The sequence below is a fragment of the Polypterus senegalus genome, chromosome 3, assembly GCF_016835505.1.
Source record: "Polypterus senegalus isolate Bchr_013 chromosome 3, ASM1683550v1, whole genome shotgun sequence".
NCBI lineage: Eukaryota > Metazoa > Chordata > Cladistia > Polypteriformes > Polypteridae > Polypterus > Polypterus senegalus.
The window spans coordinates 182,477,830-182,503,049 of NC_053156.1; the positions used below are offsets into that span (position 1 = coordinate 182,477,830).

Genomic DNA, 25,220 nt, shown 5'->3' on the forward strand with positions numbered 1-25,220 from the left:
GGACATTATCGTGTACTGGTCTGAAATAATGGAAGACTGCTATAAGATGATTTGTAACGACAGTAAATCCTACACTATCTGACAGATAAGAAAAAATATTTTCTAAAAAGAGCTTTAATTTTGAACAATCCCAAAACATATGCATGAGTGAAGCCAGATCTGCCAGGGATTATGGTCTAACTCCTGATATACAGTTAGGTCCATAAAAATATTTGGACAGAGACATTTTTCTAATTTTGGTTCTGTACATTACCACAATGAATTTTAAATGAAACAACTCAGATGCAGTTGAAGTGCAAACTTTCAGCTTTAATTCAGTGGGGTGAACAAAACAATTGCATAAAAATGTGAGGCAACTAAAGCATTTTTTAACACAATCCCATCATTTCAGGGGCTCAAAAGTAATTGGACAAATTAAATAACTGGAAATAAAATGTTCATTTCTAATACTTGGTTGAAATCCCTTTGCTGGCAATGACAGCCTGAAGTCTTGAACTCATGGACATCACCAGATGCTGGGTTTCCTTCTTTTTAATGCTCTGCCAGGCCTTAACTGCAGTGGCTTTCATTTGCTGTTTGTTTGTGGGCCTTTCTGTCTGAAGTTTAGTCTTCAACAGGTGAAATGCATGCTCAATTGGGTTAAGATCTGGTGACTGACTTGGCCATTCAAGAATTTATCCACTTCTTTCCTTTAATAAACTTCTGGGTTGCTTTGGCTGTATGTTTTGGGTTATTGTCCATCCGTATCATGAAACCAATCAATTTGACTGCATTAAGTTGGATTTGAGCAGAGAGGATTTTTCTGAACACCTCAGAATTCATTCAGCTGCTTCTGTCCTGTGTCACATCATCAATAAACACTAGTGTCCCAGTGCCACTGGCAGCCATGCACGCCCATGTCATCACACTGCCTCCAACGTGTTTTACAGATGATGTGGTATGCTTTCGATAATGAGCTGTTCCACGCCTTCTCCATACTTTTTTCTTGCCATCATTCTGGTAGAGGTTGATCTTGGTTTCATCTGTCCAAAGAATGTTTTGCCAGAACTGTGCTGGCTTTTTTTAGATGTTCTTTAGCAAAGTCCAATCTAGCCTTTCTATTCTTGAGGCTTATGAGTGGTTTGCACCTTGCAGTGCACCCTCTGTATTTACTTTCATGCAGTCTTCTCTTTATGGTAGACTTGGATATCGATAACACCTACCCTCTGGAGAATGTTGTTCATTTGGTTGGCTGTCATGAAGGGGTTTCTCTTCACCATTGAAATGATTCTGTGATCATCCACCACTGTTGTCTTCCGTGGATATCCAGGTCTTTTTGCGTTGCTGAGTTTACCAGTGCTTGCTTTGTTTCTCAGGATATACCAAACTGCAGATTTTACCACTCATAATATTGTAGCAATTTCTTGGATGGGTTTTTTCTGTTTTCGCAGCTTAAGGATGGCTTCTTTCACCTGCATGGAGAGCTCCTTTGACCGCATGTTGTCTGTTCACAGCAAAATCTTCCACATGCAAGCACCACACCTCAAATCAACTCCAGGCCTTTTATCTGCTTAATTAATAATGACATAACGACGGACTTGCCCACACCTGCCCATGAAATAGCCTTTGAGTCAGTTGTCCAATTACTTTTGAGCCCCTGAAATGAATGGATTGTGTTAAAAAAATTCTTTAGTTGCCTCACATTTTTATGCAATCGTTTTGTTCACCCCACTGAATTAAAGCTGAAAGTCTGTACTTCAACTGCATCTGAGTTGTTTCATTTAAAATTCATTGTGGTAATGTACAGAACCAAAATTAGAAAAATGTTGTCTCTGTCCAAATATTTATGGACCAAACTGTATTTTAGATTGTTCACCAAACACACGTTTACAAATTAAAATCATTTTCATCTGAATTATAGTTTGTTTTGTGCAAACAGAAGAATGAATGAATGTGATCAATTATCAAAATTCCACTCCTTGCCCAAGTTACTAATGGAGAGGTCTCTTTCCCATAATTGCCAAAAGTTGGTCCAACTGTGAACATTGTGACAATATTTGACAAAATCTGGAAACACCTCCAATATTCCTTGTCTTACTATTTAAAATATTAAGTTATGAGCATTGGTGGCACATTAGGGATTTTAGTATGAACATTAGTGGTATTTAGCAATTACCTGCTTCTAACTTGTAAATAGAAAAATAATTGTGTTGAAGGAATTCCATATATGCAACAGAGGTGATCAAAAGGTGCAAACATCTGCGTAAAGATCTCTGAAGGCTGAAATGCCTAGTATCTTCCAAAAGTTAAATACCACATAGTTTAGAGATAAAAATAAATTTTATTTATGTAGCACCTTTCATATTACCTTTTCCTTAAGGTGTTTTCTACATTGGTGCCATACTTTGAGTGTGTGAAGTACAATCTGATTACTAGTAAACAGGTGATAAATATTAAATGACTGGAGCACAGAGAAGACCATACAGAAAGAATTTGTAACCAGATTTTCTTTCCAGATCCAAACAGGCAACTTAAGAATATTCAAACCCAGTATTATAGGTGAATATCTGGTTGCACCATGCCATCTTTTGTTTTTGAACTTTGTAATGGTGATTTTTGCCTTTCATATAAAAATGAGCTGATAGCAGAGTCAAGGTTTTTAAAAAGGATTTATTAATATTTATAAGGAATACTCTGGAATAGGAACCTACTAGAAAGAAGAATAGTTGACTGTCTATTAACATCTTTAGTGCTTTCCATCACCGCCAAAATTGTGTTTAAAAAGCTTCATTGTAACTAACTCCCAGATACTTAAACTGTTGTTAAATTGCCAATGGATAGCCTTCTAATAAATTACTTGCTTAAGATCAGCAATGATCAATGACAGTCATAATACTGCATAAAGATTTTTTTTTTTTTTTTGCACCATTCCCTTTGCACCAATGTTTTTGAAAATGGCTCAAAAGAAAATGCAAATAACATTCCTCATTGTTTTAATCTGAAATAGCTTTGAGTTTATATTTTTCCCCCCACACAGGGGTGTTGCAGCTTCAGTAAAATAATTTAATCCAGGAGACAATCCCATATTTGTGCAAAACAGTTCAGATATCCCCATTGTACTCTATCAAAAGCTTTTTGTGCATCTAGAACAGAGTCGTCCTACTCTAGTCCTAGGATGCCACAATGGCTGCAGGCTTTCCTTCCTGCCACTTTCAGAATTAGTAGTCAATTTCTGCTGCTAATTGACTTATTTTCCCTTCATTTTAATTGATTTGCTTTTTGAGACTCAGGCCCCTTAATTATTATTTTTTACTTACGTTCCAAACAAAAATGAGTTGTCAAAAGACAACCACCTTAGTTGGGACCTTAAACTCCAACCAATTCTCCACAAATCCATTTCTTAAATAAAGGGTTTAACTAGCAACAAGAATTGGCTTCTAATTAATTCTATGACTTGTTGATAGTCTCATTCTGCTAAAGCAGACATTTCCAAAGCTGTTGATTTATTTTTTTCTGCAGGCATTGTCAAAATGTTTTGTGAACCAGAGTAGACTAATATTTCTCAGAAGTTCACCTTTCTTTACTGTCTAACACTGTATGCTGGACACAGGTCAGCTGGTCACTTGTTGGCCAACTTTGCATCTCATTATTGTTTGATTGCTAAGGAAAAAGGGACAATTAAGGGGCACTTAAAAGGAAATTCACTAAAATTAAGGAAAAAGTCAGCTATTTGGCTACTAATTAACAAAAGAGTTGGAATGAAAACCTCCAGTCACTGCTACCTTTCTGGGCCTGAGTAGGATAACCCAGACTAGAGACTGTAAAATTTCTGGGAGCTTGGCTGTGGAGGGAATGTACTATACATCCAACAAGTGGTGAACTTTTGACAATAGTTTCAGGCTTTTAACAAATCCAGCTTGGCTTTATGAAACAGGCTGAGCATCCCTAAACCATAATTCTATAGGCTTTTCACAATTATTACATAATTGACCTATTGCTATTATCTACGCTGACCATTTTCCATAATTGTTAGAATTGTTTCCATTCCATATCAATATAAAAATAGTTGGATGAAACAGAAATATCATATTTCTATCACTATTTCCACATTGCTTTCTACAGAGTAATGTTTAACTGGTGCTTGTATAATGATTAAAAGTAACTTAAGTACATTAATCATTACTTATAAAAAAGTAACTGAAATACAATACTTAGTTAATTATTAGAAAAATGTAATGTGTTACAAACATTGCATTACTCTTTCTTCTTTTGTACAAAGAACTGCTCATTTCATTGGCCGGCATTTGTTATTCAATCTTGCCTGATCACTGCCTCCATGTTACCATAAAATTAAATTTACCTCTCAGCATATGCAGGATTATATGCACTCTTAGACCTTTTGCTCAATACTTTTTGACTTGCTATGCGTGCATTGGTTGCAAGTATTGCACAGCAAAAATGATACCAGACACAGCGTCATGCTTCCACTCACATGCATGGGATCTTCCCAAGTTTTGCATTTTGAGGAGAGGCTGATAATATGGGTGTCACAATGATAAACAAAGGGTTGAATATGAAGCAGCAGGTCTTCAAAGTGCAAGACAGATATGCAAAAATAATTGAAGTGCATCTTTTCAACATATACTGTATGTCATACTCATCCCAGTCTATTATTCAGCCAGGTTTCTGCTACTGCTATAATATCATAATTACACTCTGCTACATACAAGTCTAACTCACTTGTTTTAATTTTGAGATTTCTAGTATTAAGGCAAGCTATTTTCAATGTGGTACTCATTTTACTTTTGCATTTAAAAACTGGGTTAGAATTTACATTACGAAGCATTCTTGTTTTTGCATTATTGTTTGTTCCTTCATGTATAGTTCTAAACCAGGCCTGTCCGAACTCCCTGCCCACCAATACCCAAGTTTAAACAATCCTCTAATTAATCTACTCATACACTATCCAGCTCTGCAAGGACCTCAAAAGTTTGACATTTCCAATTCTGAGGTTGATGCTCATGGACAGTGAGCACCCTTTACCTTGTGACTGTGACCCACCTATCTCTAACTGTCTGATCTAGAATCTTTTTCCATGCCACATTAGGGGTAAACATTATCACTCTAAAGGACACCTGGGCCAGTTCCGTCATTTTCTAGTACAACACTGACCAGAAAACTCCTCCTGAACTTCAGTGACCCTAAGCTCGAGGTGCTGGATTAGCTGGCATCTCCTGCAGATGAGGCCCTCATTAACTTAAAATGGTAAAACTAAAAAAAATCTGCACAAAAAAAAAAATAAATTAAAGGACGGCTACAGTTATTTTACACCTTCTGACTATGTACCGCTGAGCTCTTGTCTTTACCACTTTGAAGTTAGCCACTGCCATTTTTTGCCCTTACTAAGAAATAGTTGTTTCTGTTACTTACTAATGATGCCAATTAATTTACTTATTTACTGCTTATTGTGTAGCGGTGCCACATAGTTAGTGTTTAAATGTCAGTGCTGTGTGTGTCTCGTTTCATTGTCCCATTGACTATGTGGCTGTGTAGCAGTTAATGTTGTCCCCGTAAAGGAGGACGGATGATGGGAGGAGTTCACAACCGCTAATCTGGAAAGCACCTGTGTATCAATCAATCAATTACTGCCGTCACGGACTATTGAAGGAGAAGAGGAGGAGACGAAAGGGAGAACTAGCACGAGAGATAGAGAGAGAGAGAAAGAGGAGAACCAATTTCGCATTCACAACTACAACTTGCTTGCCGATTCATTTCATTGCGCTTTGATCCAGTTTGTTTTTCATTCATCCGGACTGCCTTTCAACCTGCTTGCTGCTGAAGACCCCGGGGTCGAATCATCATTCGCCACACGCCGAGGAATCACGGTGAGGTTGTTCCAAACGCCGGGAAATACAAACACTACAATTGCCGCTAATCAGTATCCGTATTCAGGACATTTATTCACGTGTTGGACTCAAGTTCACGATCATTCTGTTTGCTAGTCATTTGTCGTTTGTGTGGTGTGTGTTATATGTTACGTGGACAAGGGAGGGGATTTGTATATATATTTTCAGTTTTGCTTTGGGATTGTTGGGGTGGAGGAATATTTGGGTGTGCATTTGTCTTGTGGCATGTCTTGTCTCATTTAATACATTTATTCCTGTTTAATTTTACATTCTGCCTACTGTGTCTTTGCATTTCAAACCGTCGATTGTGAGGAAAGTTTATCTGTGTAGGAGTACGGCTTGACAGGAAAGGCTTCTCAGTAAATTATCCAGGCCACAGGTCTTGGAGGTGTAGCTGCCTGCTGGGAATAAGGGGTCAGCCGTTACAATTGCTCTGCCTTGCCAACACAAGTTTGAATACAAATAACCAGAACAAGTAACTTCTACTAATGACCCCCCCCAATAGCCAGCTGCTTTTGATCCTGTGTGGGCAGAAAAAAAAAACCCTTTAAAAATTCTCATAAGGCTCCTTATTGACAAACCAAAATGCAAAGTTTCTAGAAGCAAAATGTGTTTTTTAATTAACTCTCACACCACAGAACACAAAAACCCTGAGCCACTTCTCCTTTGTTTTCAACGATGATGTCAGCACCTCAGTCTCTAATGAAACTGGGATGCGCAACCTGTATTATTATTATTGGGAGCACTTTCTCAATTCTTTTCAGTATTACTTTGACCAATACCTTGACATCATTATTCAATAATGAGACTGGTCTGTAAGAGCCACATTCCAAAGGGTCTTTATTTTTCTCAGGACAGATAGTGATCCTAGCTTACTGTGTGGGACAAAATGATTTCATTTTTAACCTCTACACATATTGCTAAAATCAATGACGGGGGTCTAGCAGATATACTTTTGTAAAATTCTGTTGGAAAAAACATCCAGACCTTTAGCTTCCTCCACATTTGAGGTAAATTGCGCGAAGATAAATATACATATAAGCTTATTGTTTTCTTCTATTGCCGATATTTCAGAATAAACTACATGTGACGAAAATTCGGGCGTTATACGCCGTTTTCGCTACATTCGGCAATTATGGCTGCATATTATTGTATTTAGGTGCAATATCGTAGAAATTCGAATTCCTGTGCATAGATTTCAAATGATTTGTATTTTGATCCTAGTTAATTTCTAGAATTAATGTAAAAATAGCATACGGAGATATAAATGCAATTTCTGCCCATTATTTTGAGGCAGAACTAAATGAACACATCAACTTTCTACAGTAAGCGAGCTGGTTGACTTCAAATCAGGGTTCCACCAGTTGAAAGTGATGACAGCGGTCTCAGTGACAGTGAGGATAGCGATGAAGACTACATACCTACACCATTATCACAAGGTGATGTTTCTGAAGATGAAAGCAGCAGTAAAGAGAGTACAGACAATGAAAGCGGCAGTGATGAAGACTCTGACAGCAGTCATGATGCACCTTCTAGCACCAGTGCTACTGGTACAAGAAGGCGACCAGCTTCTACTGCAAGGAGAACACAGCAATAGGTAGTGTGGAAGACTAAAAACTCACATTTTTGTCCAGGCCTGTTTCATGAGTTTATTTTTTTAAATAATTCTGTTGAAGCATGGTTGAAAATCAATGTCTGACTTTTATTAGTTAAATTTCATAGAATTTTTATTTATTATTACTTTTGTCAGATTAAAGTTATTTCTGTGACCATTGTGAGTTTTTCTTTCATTGACTGAAGGGTACCAACAATTTTGTCCAAGTGTGTAGATCCTGTAACTGGAGAACCTAACATTGGTGCAAGTGGAAACATTGTGCTAAAGCTTGCTATTCGTGGTGCTCTCAATCACTTACTGTATTTTGACAACTGGTTTTCTTCCTTAGATTTGTTTGTTGCCCTTGCAAACAAGGGAATACCAGCCCTTGGGACTGTGCAGTAAAATTGCCTGCAAGGGTGCAATTTCAGCGTAGACACCGATATAAAGAAGAAGGGAAGAGGGACATTTGAAGAGAAAAACGTTGTTGTAGTCAATGTAGAAATAAGAGCAGTAAAATGGTTTGATAATAGAGGTGTTATCGTTGCCAGCAATGCTGCCAGTTCCCAGCCTATTTCTAACGTAGAAAGATGGGATAGAAAGTCGAAAAAGAAAGTGTCTATAGAATCCCCAATCATCATCAGCCTGTACAACAAGTTCATGGGCGGCGTTGATGCTCTTGACGCACTAATTGCATATTATCGCATCCACACGAGTTCAAAAAAGTACAGTGGAACCTCGGTTCACGAACTTCCCGTACACGCCTTACAACTTGGTCTACGACCAAAAACTTCGCCAAACTTTTGCCTCGGATCACAACCACACACACCGTATACGAAAAAGCCAGTTTCCTTTTCAGTTTGTACATGTTCAGTCTCTCCCTGTGCATTTCCTGTGCAGCGAGCGAGCGAGCGAGCAAGCGAGAGAGAGAGAGAGAGAGCGCGACACACACACACAGAGGCAGCGCGAGAGAGGCACACACAGGCAGCGAGAGAGGTGCACACGCACACACACACACACACAAAGGCACAGGCAGCGCAGAGAGGCGCACGTGCGCACACACAGAGGCAGCACAGAGAGGTGCACACGCGCACACACACAGGCAGTGCGAGAGAGAGCTGGACGCATTAAGGTAGGAAGGCAGTTAAAGAATGCACTGGGCTTGATTTTGTTTTCACTTCTATTTCCAGTGATCTGTTCGTAGTGTGCATTGTTGCAATGTTATTTTTCTTGGTGGTTTATTAAATTACGGATTTTTACAAATGTTAATTTTTTTCCCTGTGCTTAAAAGTCATTTAAAAAGTGCTTTTAGCCGGCGGTTAGTAGCGCTATAAGCAAAACTATTGCAGTGTTAGTTTTCTCTGTTGTTCAAGGTTTTCTCAGTGTTATTCAATGTTTTTACATTTAATTTACTATTATGCTGTGCATTCTATGGTTTAACTATATTTGTGCTTAAAAACTTAAAAAATATATATATTTACATACAGTTCGTATGGTCTGAAACGGATTAATTGTATTTACATACAATCCTATGGGGGAAGTTGCTTCGGTTCACGACCAAATCGGTTTACGACCAGACTTTTGGAACGAATTATGGTCGTGACGGAGGTCCTACTGTACTATCATAGGTTCTTTTTTCATTTTGTTGATATGGTCATTGTAAACAGCTGGTTGTTGTATCAATGTGATTGTGATTCAGTGGATGTTCCAAGAAAGAAGCAGAAGGATTTGCTTGCTTTTAGAACATCAGTTGAACATGCCCTGTGCATGCAAGGTAAGGATATGTCAAGGAAGAAGAGGGGGTGGACTTCATCTGATGTTGAAAGGGATTTCGAAAAGAAACAGCAAGGTCCAGCTAAGGCTACTCCAACACTGGAAGTCCATTCAGATGCTGTGGGTCACTGGCCAGTGGTTGAAAGTGGATGGCAATGCTGCAAACACCCAAATTGTAAGGGCCAGACTGTATTCAAATGTTCAAATTGCAATGTTCACCTGTGCCTTAACAAGAACAACAACTGCTTTCAAGAATTCCATGAGTAAGACTGTTTCTCCTCATGTGACTTGTTGTTAATTTCATGACATTCTACTAATTTTTGGAAAAGTTTTGTAATTTGGATTGTTGACTGGAAGAACTGATCAATAACAGCATCAATAAAATAATCTACATACCTTAGAGTGGAAAATTTGTTTAATTACTATTATACCCAACTATGCCTAATGTCGCTAATTTGCATCATACCTAAATTTATATCTAATAGATGTGCTATATTCAAATTAACAACCTCCACTTAATTTAGCATCTATTTGACAGTAAAAGCACAAATAATTTACTTTTTTTATAGAATTGTAAATAAATTCAGGCAACAAGGGGTTAATATGACCTTCTACTTTACATTCAACTGACATGTAGAGATTTGCACTGTCTTTTAGAGTTACTGTACAATTTATAGCCTCAATATGAAATATCACAGAGACAGTATTTTAGTGTGAAATGCATATTTACCATAGACTACTGTACATCACTTAATTTACTATTTTACCAAAATTTTTATAAAATGCACACTTAAACGGGGGCTACTCGCTTTTAAAATTTTTGCGGCAGACACCTGGTATTTTTACCATTATTATTCTGGTATTTTACAACTGCAATCTTGGAGTCAACGATGTCCCTTTACCCATGACATCCTGAAGAGGGACTAATTTTCCTCCACTATACATTCAACAACTATTACTCATATACAGTATGCATACTTTTCCATCATTTAAAAAAAACAAAACAAACAAAACTATTACTCACCAGAGAGGAAACTTTTCAACCGACCAAACTGGATCTCATACTGCTGAGAGTCAGCTTGGCAAGGTGCAGAAGATACAACACTGGTACATCCGGATTCAGTCTGAACTGTAAATATTTCAAAGAAAACTTACTTAATGTCAATAATTATACGCACTTTTACCGGTATCATACATTACATACAATTCTTTCAAAATGTAACATTATTCAATAAGACAAAGCGAGTTAGGAAAATGGATGGATGGATAACAATTAGATTTTTAATCATTCCTACCAAACATGTACCATACATCCCATTATATAAGCAGAGAATTTCGTCCAAGCTAAAAGTCTAGGATGAAATTCTCTGCTTATATAACGGGATGTACGGTACATGTTTGGTAGGAATGATTAAAAATCTAATTGTTATCCATCCATCCATCCATATATATATATATATATGAAAGTGATTAACAATGACCTCAGCTGCTTAATCAACCAGAAAATTATCAGACAGGTTTAATTGATTTCATGCCAGGCCCAATAAAAAAAGTGTTCCTTTCATTTTTGTGAGCAGTGTATATGTATATGTATACACACACACACACACACACACACACACACACATATATACACAGTGGTGTGAAAAACTATTTGCCCCCTTCCTGATTTCTTATTCTTTTGCATGTTTGTCACACAAAATGTTTCTGATCATCAAACCCATTTAACCATTAGTCAAATATAACACAAGTAAACACAAAATGCAGTTTTTAATAGATGGTTTTTATTATTTAGGGAGAAAAAAAATCCAAACCTTCATGGCCCTGTGTGAAAACGTAATTGCCCCCGTGTTAGAAAATAACCTAACTGTGGTGCATCACACCCGAGTTCAATTTCTGTAGCCACCCCCAGGCCTGATTACTGCCACACCTGTGTCAATCAAGAAATCACTTAAATAGGAGCTGCCTGACACAGAGAAGTAGACCAAAAGCACCTCAAAAGCTAGACATCATGCCAAGATCCAAAGAAATTCAGGAACAAATGAGAACAGAAGTAATTAAGATCTATCAGTCTGGTAAAGGTTATAAATTCATTTCTAAAGCGTTGGGACTCCAGCGAACCACAGTGAGAGCCATTATCCACAAATGGCAAAAACATGAAACAGTGGTGAACCTTCCCAGGAGTGGCCGGCCGACCAAAATTACCCCAAGAGCGCAGAGGCGACTCATCCGAGAGGTCACAAAAGACCCCCGGACAACGTCTAAAGAACCGCAGGCCTCACTTGCCTCAATTAAGGTCAGTGTTCACGACTCCACAATAAGAAAGAGACTGGGAAAAAACGGCCTGCATGGCAGATTTCCAAGACGCAAACCACTGTTAAGCAAAAAGAACATTAGGGCTCGTCTCAATTTTGCTAAGAAACATCTCAATGATTGCCAAAACTTTTGGGAAAATACCTTGTGGACTGATGAGACAAAAGTTGAACTTTTTGGAAGGCAAATGTCCCGTTACATCTGGCGTAAAAGGAACACAGCATTTCAGAAAAGAACATCATACCAACAGTAAAATATGGTGATGGTAGTGTGATGGTCTGGGGTTGTTTTGCTGCTTCAGGACCTGGAAGGCTTGCTGTGATAGATGGAACCATGAATTCTACTGTCTACTAAAAAATCCTGAAGGAAAATGTCCGGCCACCTGTTCGTCAACTCAAGCTGAAGCGATCTTGGGTGCTGCAACAGGACAATGACCCAAAACACAGCAGCAAATCTATCTCTGAATGGCTTAAGAAAAGGAAACATTTTAAAAAATAACGTAACACGATTGTCAATGTAACCTTTTGTAAGTAGTGCCTGGAGGATTCAGTGTGGAGAAACTCTAGAGACAGCGTGTGTATTAACTTGTGGATTTTTCTGTAAGTATTTGGTGGCAGTGTGACGAAGTTGCTTCGGAAGACGGCGTTAGCCGTGGAGCTCAGCTCAAAACGAAATGAGGTGAATGGGAGGGGAGATGATGGCGTCACTCCTCCACCTGCCTTAACTGTCAATCCCCCCACAAACACAGTCTCTCGGAATTTGCATAAGCACAGCCTTTGACCGGCAATTTGAACTTAGTTAGAAAGTGATCAAAACTGTCGTTTATACCCTGCATCCTCTCATTAAACTTGTATCCCGCATTAGCCGTGGGCATGACAAACGCCAGCGGCAGCCTGTCTATGAGCTTAATTTAAACTTTAGGTTTACACCGTGCTTTGTTTCCGAAGTAGCTGCAGGCATGAATATGCTTGTACAGTATGTGTCACTCACTCGCTCGCTTCTTATTGTTTCGCTGCTTTCTCAATTATATAATGCATGTTTTCTTAAGCGCTTTTTGGAGCTCTTCCTGGTTTTCTACGTAATGCGTTGACAGTTCACGTGATTACGTGGAGGCGTGATGATGTCACACGAAACTCTGCCCCCCACGGCCATTGAGCTCAACTCCATTACATTATATGGAGAAAATTAGCTTCCAGTTATGACCATCACGCGTAGAATTTCGAAATGAAACCTGCCCAACTTTTGTAAGTAAGCTATAAGGAATGAGCCTGCCAAATTTCAGCCTTCTACCTACACGGGAAGTTGGAGAATTAGTGATGAGTCAGTCAGTGAGTGAGTGAGGGCTTTGCCTTATATCATAATAAATTATCGGGAAGTTTAAAATAAAACTTTTTGTTTTGATTTACGATCAACATCTTGCGTTACGACCCGGATGCGGTCACGTGTATCCGTTTGCGCAATTGTAAACAAACAACCAAGAGCGTTAGTAGCGTCAGTCGGAGCCCAAATACATGTGTTTGTGGATGTAATTTCGGTCATTGCAGTGATTTACCTATATATATTGTCAGGGATGCCAGGGGCCATGACCCGGCCGGGACGCCATGAGGGACCGGATGTGGGTCTGTGCCCACCCTGGATCACGTGGGGGTCGCCTTCCTGGTTGCTTTGGGGGCCACGGGTACAGAGCATGGAAGCTCCACCCTGTAGGGGCCCGTGGTAACCGCCAGGAGGCGCCCCAATGCCTTGGGGACCTGTTACCCCCAGCACTTCCGCCACACCAGGAAGTGCTGGGGAAAATTAGGACGGCGCCCGGAGAGCTGCCGGGAGGACAGCCGGCACTTCCGCCACGCTAGGGCGTGGCCAGAAGAGGAATCCCGGGAACACCTGGGGCTCATCCGGGGTCTGTATGAAAGGGGCCGTCTCCCTTCATTCGAGGCTAGAGTCGGGTGGAAGGAGGACAAGGCAGAGAGGAGTGTGGAGGCAGCCCGAAGAAAGGCATTGTGGCCAGGGGCCTCATGTATAAACGGTGCGTACGCACAGAAATGTTGTGTAAGAACTTTTCCACGTTCAAATCGCGATGTATAAAACCTACACTTGGCGTAAAGCCACGCACTTTTCCACGGTACCTCATGCCTTGTCGTACGCAAGTTCTCCGTTCGGTTTTGCAAACTGGTGGCACCCAGCATCAAAGCAATGCTACTGTTCCTGTGTGATCACTCATTATTTTCATGACGCGGCTTTATAAATACACAGAAACTAACCGCATATTGTTTATTAGTGTAATGCATCTGATTGTAATTAACTCGTAACAATATAATGGTCCAGGGAACAGCCATAGTATTCCAAATACCATAACTGCTCTCACTTCTTCTTCTTCTTCTTCTTCTTTCAGCTCCTCCCGTTAGGAGTTGCCACAGCGGATCATCTTTTTCAATATTTCTCTCACTGCACCACTCAGAGTATTTATATCACTGTATCTGAGTGTGAATCACAGCAGCAGCTGATCGGAAAGAGAATTATCGGTATACAGCTTTAAGGACACGCTGTCTCAGCCACTGCAAAACGTTTTAAAGCCTTTCCTGTACGGACCTCACGGTTCAGAAACAGTTTAATCCCAAGAACTTTAAATGCACTCAATCAATTGCTCCTTGTAGAACGGTTTGTACTTATAAGTACAATCACCCCACTGTAAACTTGCACTACAGTTATAATATCTCACAACCTGGGCCACTTTATAAAGCGCGTATTTACATATGATGACGATATCATTTTTAAGGTGAAATGCAGCAAAATATGTTTGTTAAATTATACACATAAAACTTTAACTTCATTTAAATAATCTATATTCTTCACTGGGAGTGTCGTGAAGGATAGAATTAAACATGTACTACGAAGATATTTCAATGTTCTTTAAACGTTTTGAAGAATCGGCGCTAAGCTTACAGATGGCTTAACGTCTATTACAGAGCTGATTGTATGGCGATCGGTTACTTGGGGAAAGAAAAGCACTGACTGCAGTGCGGCTACGACAATACAGTATATATTGAATATAAAACAGAAAGAGAAAATAACAACACAGCTAAAAACACAGCGACAAATTTCGACAATAAATTATTTCATCGAAGTGAAACACATGTTTAATAACATGCTTTAACTCCTATCATCATGAAAATGACATCACGTATGCATCTCAGTATTTTAGTTATTCAGAGAGCTGTAATATCACGAATGTAATGGATTCTGTGTCCAGTTGGAGGAAGAGAGCCAGTTTAAGAAGCAAGTAGTGATTCACACACAGAGCACATACGAGTAGAAGATCAAATACAAAACAAAGCATTTAACGTGCTACTTTAATTACGATGTGATTTGAGAAACTGGTTAATTAAACGATTTTAAGATGAAGTTTATAATGTTCTACTAAATGACAAAATAAACTACGTGATTAAAGTGGAAATGTCGAGATTGAAGTTGACATTTCGTGCTTTTTCCCCACCGTGTGCCTTTTTTCTCTGTACCCTAATAAGCTTTCATATGACACTCAGACAGTGGGCTTACAACTGTTCTTTTCACGGCAACTTTGATATGTGACTTCTTTTTTATTTCCGGCACTGTGCGATTTTGTGAATGTGAGCTTTCAAGTTTCTCCAACACGCTATGTCACTCGATCAACTTCATTTTGTTGATTATACCACGGTTTATTTGAACAAATAGTATGTTTTTCCTTTGCCTCCACTTGGTATTCGCTGAAATTCTTATATTTTCCCCGTGCTTTTCCCATTGTCTTTTCACAGAAGGCTGCGCTTAAGGGCGATTTATATTGATTTGCATATTCAAATAGGCGTAATTCTGGGAGGATTTGGGGCGTTACATAATGCGCGTGCACGAGCGTTAGTTTTCACGCTGATTGGGATTTATGTAACGGTAGGATTTTTCTGTGCGTAAACACATTTCGGCTTTTGTGCTTACGCCATGTTATAGTGCGAGTTCTATGCACGGCGTTATACATGAGGCCCCAGGACTGTGACTTTGGGGTTTGTTTTGTGCACTAATTTGGGTCTTAGTGACCATTATTTGGGTCTGTTTGACCGTAGCAATTACTTGTAAATATTGTAAATAGACGGGTTTGTGGGTGACATGAACGTGTCTACCTGTCTGTGTCCGGGTCAACCTCCACAATATGTAATTCGTTAAGACCATGGAAGCAAGACACATAATTGCTAAGGAAGGAAGAGAAGGTAAAGAAAACGATCACAATCGAAACGAAGATGGAAATTGTGTGGAAATATGCGAGTGCTGTTCGTGTGACCGATCTCGCTAATATGTACAGCATGTCGAAATCCACCATCTCGACAATTTTACAAAGAAAAGATTTGTATAAGGAGGCTCCTTCTAAACAATAACCACCTTCCGTTTCATTGTCCTCCCTTCCTGCAGCCCAAAGATGTCAAATTAAATGGTGAGTACAGTATGAAATTGTTGTTTCTAGAATAGAATGCCTTTTATTGTCACTATACACATCTACAATGAGATTAAAAGCAGCTCCTTCAGTGCAGAAAAAAAGTTCTGTATAGGGCTTGTATGGTTGTTTTTTTAGCCTTAGCATAACGCCGGATCTGCTTTCTTTCCCTCCTCCATCTGTGTCGTCTCCTAGACCTGACAACAATCCATGGAGAGCCCGCTGGTCTCGCTATGTTGTCTGGGATGTTGTCCGTGTGATGAAAAACACTCGAAACAGATATCTGGCTCTGGACACCAATGTCTATAAGGTTCTGTGTTCGCCGAACCAATCGTGCCCAAACAAGGGGGAAAAAAAAAAAAAAGTACAAAAACAAAAAAGTGCACTGAAAAGGAGAGCCCTGAGCTGCTGCAACCATGCGCGCCGCCATGCTCCTAGCTTAATCTAGCCTACTTCTGGAAGGCTATGCACTTTTTATAACTTTTTGGTTAGCACATTAGAAAAATTATTGGTGTTTTGGTAAATTATGCACATTATACAACCCTTTTTTATTATGAAAAGGTTAAGTAAGTGTTGCAGTGGGAGGTTCGGAACACATTATGGGTTAGCTTCGCGAACGAATTAACTTCGTAAGTCAAGGGTCCACTGTATTGCGTATTTAAGTTAATCAAATTTATAACGAGTCTCCGGAAATCCACCCGCCGATGTACCGTATTTGCGTATATAGTTTCAACACAAAAGTTTCATTTTACCAAACTTTTTTTTTGACCAGACTTGGTTTCCATCAAAAATGCCGGCAGTCTTAAATTCTCGCCGATAAACATGATAAATATACCTGAAGAGACACTTTAAAGGAAATTTAGAAAATTTTGCTTGGAGAAGTGGTCGGATTAAATACCAGTCATTGGCAAATACATGTAATTTAGTAGGTAGAGAAGGGGGTCGGCTAATATACCGAGTTGGCTTGTATTCCGGGATCTACGGTATCATACGGCAATATGACATGGAAAAACAGTTAAAACAAGTATGTAATTCAATCTTACCTTTGCCTGAACATCAAATTGTTTAGTGCCAAGAATTAAAATCTAGTTACAATTATAAAACATAAATCTGTGCTTTATAAAAGCTGGGTTTGTGCATTCTCCATACCATCAAGTCATAATTATTTTGGTAATACTTATAAAGCCACCATCAATTTACTTACTTGGGAGTTTAGTGCCCATTTTTGCAACATCAGATGCAAAGCACAAGCTAAAATTGCATAGTGTGCCTGTATTTCTACAAGCAGTGGTGCTTAATTATTTCGGTTATAGGAGGTTTATAGTTGCAGAATCAGGCTCTGATTACCCCATAATTTATTTGGCAGGACTTTTAGTCTATTAATAATAAGATAAGCAGCAATGCAAAACAAAATATACAAGAACAGTACATCATATATGGCCCCCATCAAAAGAATCTAATCAATAACAGAATGATGGCAGATACTGCACTTAACATAATTTTGGATGAGCACAGACCATTCAGCACAACAAAGGTCTATGATTCCATTAACCTACTTTCTCCAAAATAATTACGAGTCAGATTTTGAATTTCCCCTAAGAACTATTGTCTATTATGTGCTTCATACTTTTATCTTTGGTTTTCAGTATTAACAAAAACTTCAATGAGTGTTTGAAGTTCAATAAGGGACACATCAGGGACAATTTAGGATCGCCAATGCACCTAACCTGCATGATTTTGGGCTGTGGGAGGAAACCTGAGTACCCGGAGGAAACCCACGCAGACACAGGGAGAACATGCAAACTCCACGCTGGTAGGACCCAGGAAGCGAACTCGGGTCTCCTAACTGCGAGGCAGCAGCGCTACCCACTGTGCCACCTTGCCGCCCCAACATAAAATGCATTTAGTATTTCAGTGCTTGAAGTGCATCTCCTAATTAATACAATATGTACAGTACGGCAAAATAGCATTACATAATTGCTTAATATGAATCTGCGAACACTAAGTTTGTGTTTGTTTTTTAAGGGCAACCAATGTTCATGAGCATAACTCCTAAAATGTGAAAAACGCAGAAAAAGCATGTTTGTCATATACTAGAATGGTATGTTAGCGAATTTAACACAGTCTCTTAGTTGCGATTAATTGACTACAGGCAACTTTTGTAATTCTGGATTTGCACATAGGCTAAGCAATAACAAAGTCTGACCACTCATGTCAGAAACTTTGGAAACAGCACAGCAAAGTCTCTTTTAAACAGTAGAATTTCTGAAGCCTATGAAAAAACATCTGGAAAAATTTTCTGCTTTAGGTATGTGTTCAGCATTTCTTGCATTTCCTTTCACCCTACACTTACCCAGATCTTTGTAGACACAGAACTCAGATGAAATGCATGTATTCTAAATAATGATGTACTGTATTATTTACCCTATACAACTCTAGATCTCACACGCAGATAAGGAGCCTTGGTTTGAGCTGGGAGAACTTTTTTCCCCTGAGCTGAGCTCCGTCTAGGAGGGGGATGGGACAGCAGGCTGCTTGTGCTGATCGATGCATTTACAAAACAAAAGATGCTGATGGACAGGTGTGAAGTGATTTAAGTTGGGCCAGGATTATGAGCTTTTTTGTAGGCTTCAGGAATTCGAGTGTTAAAAGTAACTTTTATAATTCTGGATTTGCACACAGGCTAAGCAATAACAAAGTCTGACCATTCATGCCAGAAACTTTGGAAACGGCACAACAAAGTTTTTTTTACAATAGCTCTAAAATATTGGATTTATGTAAAAAATTTGACCCATTTATTAAATTTTACTTTTTAGTGAGTTTTTTAACAAGCTAATGATGTAAATATAAATCTTAAAGAAAATGTTACAAACCTAACACAGTGATTTTAAAAGTACTAGCCGAAGCCCACCATAGCATAAGGCGGTGTAAGAATAGGAACGGAAAATGGTGAGAAAGGAATTCAGTATAACAAAGGCTTAGGAAACCACCGTCGCAGTATAACGAAAACAGCAAGGAGTGAAACCAATGCCAGTGGTCGAGAGAGTACCTTCCTGTAGCAGGCTACGGAAAACAGACATATATAGACGCACGCCACATTCACTGTGTTGCCCAGTCGACACGATAAGTCAGCGCGTCCGCCCTATTGCGAGTGGTAAAAGTGCCATTTAAACTAATACAGGTAGACGTGGAAACTGGGTTTTCTGATGAAAAAAAATTACATTTTAAACAGTATCGTTTACATACAACAGATTTTGGTGAATCGTTTACATGCAATTATTTATATCCATTTATACACTAATAATGTCAATTATTAAATAATTATTATTATTATTAAATAACTCCTTCCGTATAAGTAACATTTCTCAGACTGCTTTCTTCCATCTCCGAAACATTTCTAGACTTCGTCCTGTTCTTATGCAACACAGTACTGAAGTATTGGTTAATGCCCGAGTCACCTCATGTATACATTACTATAATGGAATTATATCTGTCATTACACAAAAACGTATCCATCGCTTACAATTTATTCAAAATTCTGCTGCCAGGATAATAACCTGCTGTTCTAAATCCACTGAACATACTACACCTATTCTATATCAACTTCACTGGCTCCCTGTTAACTACAATACTAAATACTGCTCTTAACATTTAAAGTTCTCCACAACCTCACCGATCTCCTACAGACTGACACTCGTCTCGCTCACTCTGATTCTCATCTGCAGCTGTACTTTATGTACCACACATCAAACTCTGTGCTATGGGAGCTCACGCGTCTTGTCATAATGCTCCTCAACTCGGGAATTCTCTTCTCTCTCATATACATCAGCTCAATTCAATAATACATTTTAAAACTACCCTTAAAACTTAACTTAAAACTGGCATACCAATTGTGAATTTTGCGAGTTATCTTTATTGCTATTTGATCGAGAGCGACGGTGGACGTGGGAGTAGGATTAGAGATGGTGGGCGGGGCTCTGTCGTGCACATCCCATGGTCTTAGAGTTGGCGTGCCGGGGTTTCTGTCTTGCGTGCCCTTAGTTAAATAAATAAATAAATATAAATAATGTATATATATACACACTAGCAAAATACCCGCGCTTCGCAGCGGAGAAGTAGTGTGTTAAAGAAGCAATGAAAAAGAAAAGGAAACATTTTGAAAATAACGTAACATGATTGTCAATGTAATTGTTTTGTCACTGTTGTGAGTGATGAGTGTTGTTGTCATATATATATATATATATATATATATATATATTTACACACACACAAACATTTATATATATATATCTACATATATACACATATATACATACACACATACATACATACATACAAACACATATATAAACATATATATACATATCTACATATATACACACACAGCTATTTCGTATCAGTGCAATACGCTGCTTGTTAAAATGGATAACTCCCGCTCTTACGTGCAAGTCTGCGTGGATATTATGAACTATCGTATTTGTTGAAGTTCTATTTAAATTTTAAATAAAAGGAATTTTTATTTAGTCGACAGAAATATCTTTGGTAGGAATGGTAAAAACAGACAGGAATATTATTCCTGAATAAATCAACTCAAACCTTAAACAACTTATAATATTTTGCTCTCCATAAAAATATATCCTGTCAAAATTATACAAATTCAAATATGAACATGCTGCATAACAAAACCTGGAAATATAAATAAAATGTGTTCCTTTCAGCAATAACAAATCAAATCATTCAGTTGTCTTTGCTCATATGTCATTTTAGAGCTGGACGCCTGGCATCTTTTTGGCAACAAATTCGTTTATGTTTGGTGTGAGGTTCTGTGTTGTGGAGATTCTCAGGATGGATTGCAGGTGCTCATCAGTGAGGCGAGTCCTGTGTGCTGTTTTGTTAGTCTTTATCACTGAGAAGAGCTTCTCACACAGATATGTGCTACCAAACATGCACAAGGTTCGAGCCGCATGTAGACGGACTTTTTTTGTTCTTCAAAGTCACCAAAGCGCCGTGCAAACTCAGTGCGCTCAGTTTATCAGCAAAGTGCGTATTTGGGAACACCGTAGTGACGACTTGGTTTAACATTACTTGGCAACAGGGAAAGTGGGGCAAGGTGCATTTGTGTCTCCCATAAAAGCAGCTTCACTTGAAATCACTTTGTGATTGTGCACGGTAAAACGTCCGCTGAAGTGTCAGATTCTTATTTAATTATTCTGCTTTCTGTATCTTCTGCATTGCATTCAGGTTACCCTGATGTTTTGTCTCATAGTGCCGTCTTAGATTAAATTCTGTAATTACAGCCACATTAGCTCCACAAATGAGACACACGGGTTCAGTAAACATATACTCAGCCTCCCATCGGTTTTAAAGGCTCTATTTTCAGAATCAACTTTTCTCTCAGCATCGTGTGAGCTAGCTTCGCAATAACTTGCAGCATCATAAGCTAGACTTGATTAACGCGCGTAAGTGTTCGGCAAGGCAGCTGAAGCGCTGCATTATGGGATCTGTAGTTTATTGTGTTACCAGCGCTTCATATACCCGGGGCCATTAATAACAATAATACAGTATATAAAATGATCTCGGGGCGGATATAATTACGCCGGGCCGGATGTGGCCTGCGGCCCTTGAGTTTGACACATATGGACTAAATAGAACTTGAAAAGATATATTTTTTTCAAATGTGATCGCGCAATTGATAGTTTGCTTGCATGCCTCAATAAGTCATCCTCCCTCGCTCTTACTTTTTTACCGTTCATCTAATGAATACACTGAGTATGGCTTTACCAAAACAATCATTGATGGCGAATAAAGTATCCATTATTCGAGTATGTAGATCGGGATATATATATATACATATATATATACCAGCGTATCATGCGAGAAGTAGTGTGTTAAAAAGCTAGAAAAGAAAAGGGAACATTTTAAAAATAACGTAACATGACTGTCAATATACAGTATTTGTTTTGTGAGTGTTACTGAGTGTTGCTGTCATCAAGGATTTGATTATCATTATTTCTTTCAATCAGGTTCGTATTTGTAGGATGTGTTGTGTTCAAGTTACATTCCGTGTTTGTCAATCGTTGTAAAGATGACAGGTTTCATTCATCGATTCGTTTCTTACTGCATCAATAAACAGCTCGTCTTCTTCTTTATCTGAGACCTGACACACTGCATGCACGGGTTTTTTTACACTGTCTTCCTTTAGCGGGACATTGACTTTTTCCACCGTGTGCTTTGTTTCCGCAGTAGCTGGATTTATGAATATGCTTATCAGGCGCTTCATATTTTTGCTGCCTTTTCAATTGTGTAATTCGGTTTTGTTCAGCGCTCTTTGGAACTGTTGCTTTTTATCTGTGCACTGCGTCAGTTCACGTGAGCCACTCGGTGTACATGCATCGAAGGTTCCCAGCTGTGCTGGTGCCATCTCGTGCTATGTCCATGGCTGTATTTAATGTTACCTTAGTCCTGGCACTTAAAACTTTCTCTCGCAGTTTAGCTGAGTTTGTGTCAAACACCACCCTGACCATCTCATCTTCCTCTCCATAAGCACAGTCCTTCACCCGTGAATATTTAGTGGCAGTTTGCTATTGGATTGCCGCTGACGGACGGCCTTATATGGGCAGGCACTAAATTACAAACGCCAGCGCAGCCTGTCTATGAACTTAATTTAAAGTGTAGGTTTACATGTGCTTTGTTTCAGCAGAACTCATGAATATGGTTGTATATGTCACTTTCGCTTTCTTATTGTTTAGCTGCCTTCTCAATTATATAATGCATGTTTTCTTCAGCGCTTTTGAGGTCTTCCTGGTTTTCTATGTACTGCGTGATTACGTGGGAGGCGTGATGATGTCACACGAAACTCCGCCCCATGGCGTTCAAGCTCATCTCCATTACAGTAAATGGAAAAACAGCTTCCAGTTATGACCATTACGCGTAGAATTTCGATATAAAACCTGCCCAACTTTTGTAAGGAAGCTGTAAGGAATGAACCTGCCAAATTTCAGCCTTCCACCCACACGGGAAGTTGGAGAATTAGTGATGAGTGAGTGAGTGAGTGAGTGAGTGAGGGCTTTGCCTTTTATTAGTATAGATATATATATATATATATATAGATATATATATAGATATATATAGATATATATATATATATATATATATATAGATATATATATATATATATATAGATTTTGTTTCAAAAACAGTTTAAAAATTAAACTGGAATTTTGGAATTAACTAATTCAACAGTACAGATATAAAAATATTTGAATTGTTATTTTTAGTATTATTTTCAAAAGGTGTATTTTTCAGTTGCTAGAGAAAAAAACATATCAGAGAATTAATGTAAAATGTGCAATTGGTCAGATAAATTGCCTAATCCATTATGATCTCATTCTTTATAAACCCTATGCTGAAATTAAATGTGTGCTGCTTGGTCCAGCCTTTTTTGGTAAAATCTTATAGGAGCGAAACTAAGGTTCAAAACTGCAATGATAGACCAGAGCAGATACGATCTAAGATTTTTTAGGGGTAAATCCCTTCTACACCTTCTTTTCATTTTATGTTCAATAATCACTAAATGTGGTTATGTTCATTAATGTGCATGTTAGTACAATAGTTTAGAGGTACAGTATATTCTGTGACATATTCATATGTTAAACAAGATATCCCGATTTTGACTGTGACTAATTTGCCTTTACTTACGCTTGACTAAAACAGATTTATTTTCACTTGTCTAAAATTTATTTTTTGTCAACTAAAACCAAGAATTAAATGACTGATGTGACTAAAACTAAATCAAAATGTATTGTCAAAATTAACACTGCTCAGCACAAGAATCATAGACAAGTTACATTTTTGGTGACAACAACAGCAACAACATGGCTCCTGGTAAACAGAGCAGCAATTTTTTAAAATCCAGTGATAATGGACATGTGTGGCACCTTCTGTGGTTTTGTACACTTTTGTATCTACAAAAAGCTGTTTCAGGTTATGCGACTTGTGCTGTTTCTCAGTGAGCAGGTGCTGCAGCTCCTTGCCCCACAAATACTCTCATTCTTCTGGGTACAAGCTCTGTCCCACTATAATTTTCTGCCCATAACATGATGATCTGATGTAGAAGTGTTGCTCTGAACTGCATCACTCTATTGTTCGTTTGTCGCCATTTCTTTTCTTATTTCTTACCTACAGCATCTAAACTCGCAAATACCAACACAATAAGCAACAAGATAGAAATGCAATTGTAACAAACATAGATAGATACAAAGAAATCATTAAAAAAACACGTTTTATTCAAGTGTTGTTTTCAAACGCAGTACAGTAATCCATCGCTATATCGCGCTTCGACTTTCGCGGCTTCACTCTATCGCGGATTTTAAATGTAAGCACATCTAAATATATATCATGGATTTTTCGATGGTTTGCGGATTTCTGCGGACAATGGGTCTTTTAATTTATGCTACACGCTTCCTCAGTTTGTTTGCCCTGTTGATTTCATACAAGGGACGCTATTGGCGGATGGCTTAGAAGCTACCCAATCAGAGCATGTATTACATATTAACTAAAACTCCTCAATGCTATAAGATATGCTTCCCGTGCGGTGCTCGATTGTTTGCTGGTCTCTGACTCTCTCTCACCCTCTCTGACATTCTCTGCGCCTGACGGAGGGGCTGTGAGCAGAGGTGCTGTTTGCACAGAAGCTGTTTGCCTAGTGGATATGGACGCACCTCTAAGAAATGCCGCTTTATCGCAGTGCTTCCAAAAGCACACTTATTGATTTTTTGATGGTTTGCTTTAATCTCGGTCTCTCCCTTTCCGACGTTCTCTGAAGTTCAAGAGTAAGCAGCTCCAGTGACCAAGTCTTGTGGGGCCAGATGGGATTTTAAAACCAGAATACATGTCTGGTACTAACCTGTTAAAATGTTTATAGTGAACAGCGACAAAATCTTGTGTTGTAAAGGCTATGCACACAGTGCTTCTTCCCAAAACACCCACCCAACAATTACTCCAGTCCTTGAAGTTTCAACTGTCAGTTTTAAGGGAGAGAGCAAAAGAAACTGAACAAAAAATTTAATACTGACAGAAAATAAAATGCTAAAATTAATAATAATTAGATTAGATGAACTTTATTAATCCCAAGGGAAAATCAGTTCGTGAGCTCAGTCGCACAAAGTAACTGAAGCTTAATGAGTAATTTCTACATTGT

General features: G+C 38.6%; 2 protein-coding genes across 6 annotated transcripts in view; one reads left to right on the plus strand and one right to left on the minus strand.

The window, feature by feature from the left end:
• Nucleotides 1–25,220, plus strand: part of urb2 (URB2 ribosome biogenesis homolog) — a 246,717-nt gene that overhangs the window by 33,057 nt on the left and 188,440 nt on the right. The gene's annotated exons all lie outside the window — the stretch shown is intronic.
• taf5l (TAF5-like RNA polymerase II, p300/CBP-associated factor (PCAF)-associated factor) overlaps nt 1–25,220 on the minus strand; it is a 70,535-nt gene that overhangs the window by 30,663 nt on the left and 14,652 nt on the right. For all 5 annotated transcript variants that reach the window (XM_039748293.1, XM_039748289.1, XM_039748288.1 and 2 more), the window contains one exon: nt 10,277–10,381. In XM_039748293.1, the coding sequence (XP_039604227.1) occupies nt 10,277–10,381 (105 nt within the window). The remainder of the gene's footprint in view (nt 1–10,276; nt 10,382–25,220) is intronic.